The sequence below is a fragment of the Emydura macquarii genome, unplaced genomic scaffold (assembly GCF_026122565.2).
Source record: "Emydura macquarii macquarii isolate MOO-44397 ecotype Brisbane River unplaced genomic scaffold, CSIRO-AGI_Emac_v2 contig_1447, whole genome shotgun sequence".
Lineage (NCBI taxonomy): Eukaryota > Metazoa > Chordata > Testudines > Chelidae > Emydura > Emydura macquarii.
Window position 1 is genome coordinate 34,428 of NW_027131584.1, and position 2,590 is coordinate 37,017.

At 52.1% G+C, this 2,590-nt stretch overlaps 1 protein-coding gene across 1 annotated transcript; it reads right to left on the minus strand.

Moving 5' to 3' along the window:
- Window positions 1–2,008: 2,008 nt before the first annotated feature.
- On the minus strand, window positions 2,009–2,590 carry LOC137156334 (olfactory receptor 52P1-like). Its single transcript, XM_067553051.1, has one exon. The coding sequence runs from the start codon at window positions 2,588–2,590 to the stop codon at window positions 2,009–2,011; it is 582 nt and encodes a 193-aa protein (XP_067409152.1).

Genomic DNA, 2,590 nt, shown 5'->3' on the forward strand with positions numbered 1-2,590 from the left:
TGTGTGTGCAGGAGTCTGCACTTGGCGTTGTTCTACCACATCACATTTGTTTTGGCCCAATCCTCCAATTTGTCCAGGTCACTATCTTTACCCTCCAGCGTATTTACCACTTCCTTGAGTTTAGTGTCATCTGTGAACCTGCTGATGGTTGAATCCAACCCATTGTGCAGATCGTTAATGAAGATGCTGTAAAAAACTGTTCACTTCATACAACTTAAAGGTGTTTGATACAAATCAAACTCAACAAAAGAATTAAACACTAGAGTAACTTCTAAGTTTAGCCTGGCACACACCCACTCACTGCGTATCTCTGTCAGGGTGTTCAACACTGCGATTGTACACAGATGATAAACTGCTCTCTCTGACATGCCACGTCTGCTTCGTCTCTTGAGTAAACATGCACACTGCTGTTAGGACATGCCAGGAATTGCAGTTCTGCTCAGGGCTCTACAGTCCCAGCCGCGCAGCCCTCCAGGAGACAAAAAACAAACAGACCGAGTGGTGCTTTCCCCCCTAGTACGCAATCTACAGCTACTCCTCAGATTCCACTGTCCTCTTCTCCTGCTCCAGATTTCAGACAATCCACACAGAGAGTCTCCCCAGCAATGCACTGAATGTCGGAAAAGGTCCAGTTGGTGCTTACATGTTTAATGGTCATCAGCGACAGCCCATCTGCTGGGGTAGAGTCCAGTGAGGTCTCTCCCTTTGGGGCGTTCAGCATTGCGCAGTCCTGATAGACCAAACTGTACATCCGGACAGGAGACGTAAGGCAGAGACTCACAGGGGTGACGATGACTCTGAGCTGGGCTATTTTAGCCGGCTCCTTTGTTTGGAATTATTTTCTAATTTCATTTTTTTCCATTTTTCAAAAATAATTCCATAATAATGGGGTTTTTAATGAAAATGGTTTGATCCATTCACCTTTCAATATCTTTACTATAAATGTATAAAAATGTTCAGAAATGGATTGCAATGGGAAACTCTGATTTCACATAAATAAATCCTACAATTTTAACACAACTTTCTGCAGATATACAGGATATGGTAAAAGGAACAACTTTAAATCACTAGATCGGGTCCACCCCATAGGGGGAATGTCGTCTTCCCCCTGGCAATCTGGGCCAGACCCAGGGTGTCGATCTCATTCAATACAGAGCAGAGATCCCCTCCCGCCACCACAAGGTCTTTCCCAGCAGCTGCCGAGGGGACGGTTGCTGCGGTGCGAAGGAGGGGCCCAGGTAACAAAGGGGTGGGGCCCACTCGAGAGGGACTCCAGAGAGAGATGCTGCAGCCGACATCTACTGCCTTGGCTGTCTCAGTCAGTGCCACTCGCTGGGTCCCACCACGGGGCGTGGCAAAGGGCTCGGCATCAGCAGCATCCTGTGTGGTCTTACAGGGGCTCCTTGCAGGGGCTCGGTCCGCTGAGGTGTAGGGCTGGTCATTGGGGGCAGGACCACAGAGGTGCAGGCAGGAGACCGGGCCAGCGCCCTCCTAGGTCTTAGGGGTCCGAGGCATCCAGCCTTGCCGGGCCAGGGCATTGACTGTCAGAGGTAGCACTGGGCCTCCCCGCAGAGCAGAGAACCCGGTACAGAGCCCCTTGATGGGGCACCAGAAACGAACCCTCAAGAGCCTCACCGTGTCGTGCAGGCCTTGCAGCTGAGGAGAATAGCACTAATCACGCAGAGGGGCTTCCCCAGGGTGAAGAGGAGAGGCAGAAGGTCAGCACTGGGGAGAAGGGCTGGGTGGAGGGAACACCACCCGTACGCCCAGGTACTCCAGGGATTTCCCTGAAGGCAGGAGACAGCACTGCTCCCCACCGGGGGAACCACAGAGGAAACCCAGGTACAGCTTGGGGCCAGGTCTGATACCACTCCTCCCTATGGCTGCACCACCATGACTGCAGCCCTGCTGCAGGAGCCAAGCGAGGTACTCTGTCGGGGTCTGGGTGGTCAGACTTAACACTCCGGCCCCCTCGCCCTGTGGGATTAAAGTCAGTGGCCCCAGGCGATCACATTCCGCAGATGTATTTTCTCACTTTGTCATGAAGCTCTTTTGTTTTGACCCCATAAATGATAGGGCTGAGCATGGGTGGGACAAGGAGATAGAGGTTGCTCAAGACGACGTAAACGCGGGCAATGCTGTCCTGATCGTACCTGTTTGTCACGGTGGAGAACAGGAAGGGAGTATAAGACATCAGCATCACACAGATGTGGGCTGTGCACGTGTTGAGGGCTTTCCAGTGGGCTTTCTTGGAGGAGATCCTGAGGACGGCCCTGATGATCAGCCCATAGGTTAGGCCAATGAATATCAGATCTAACCCGATGATCACAACTGTTATCACCAGGCTGTACGTCCGGTTGACTATGGTGTCTCCACACGACATCTTCACCACAACGACATACTCGCAGTACATGTGGGGGATAACGCGGTTGGCGTAGAATGGCAGCCTCCGCACTAGGAGGGGCAATGGCAGAACCAAGAGAACAGCTCGTATCAAACCCACTAGCCCTAGCTTAGCGATTCGTGCGTTGGTGAGGATGGTGGCGTATCTCAGAGGGTCACATATGGCGACGTAGCGATCGAAGGCCAT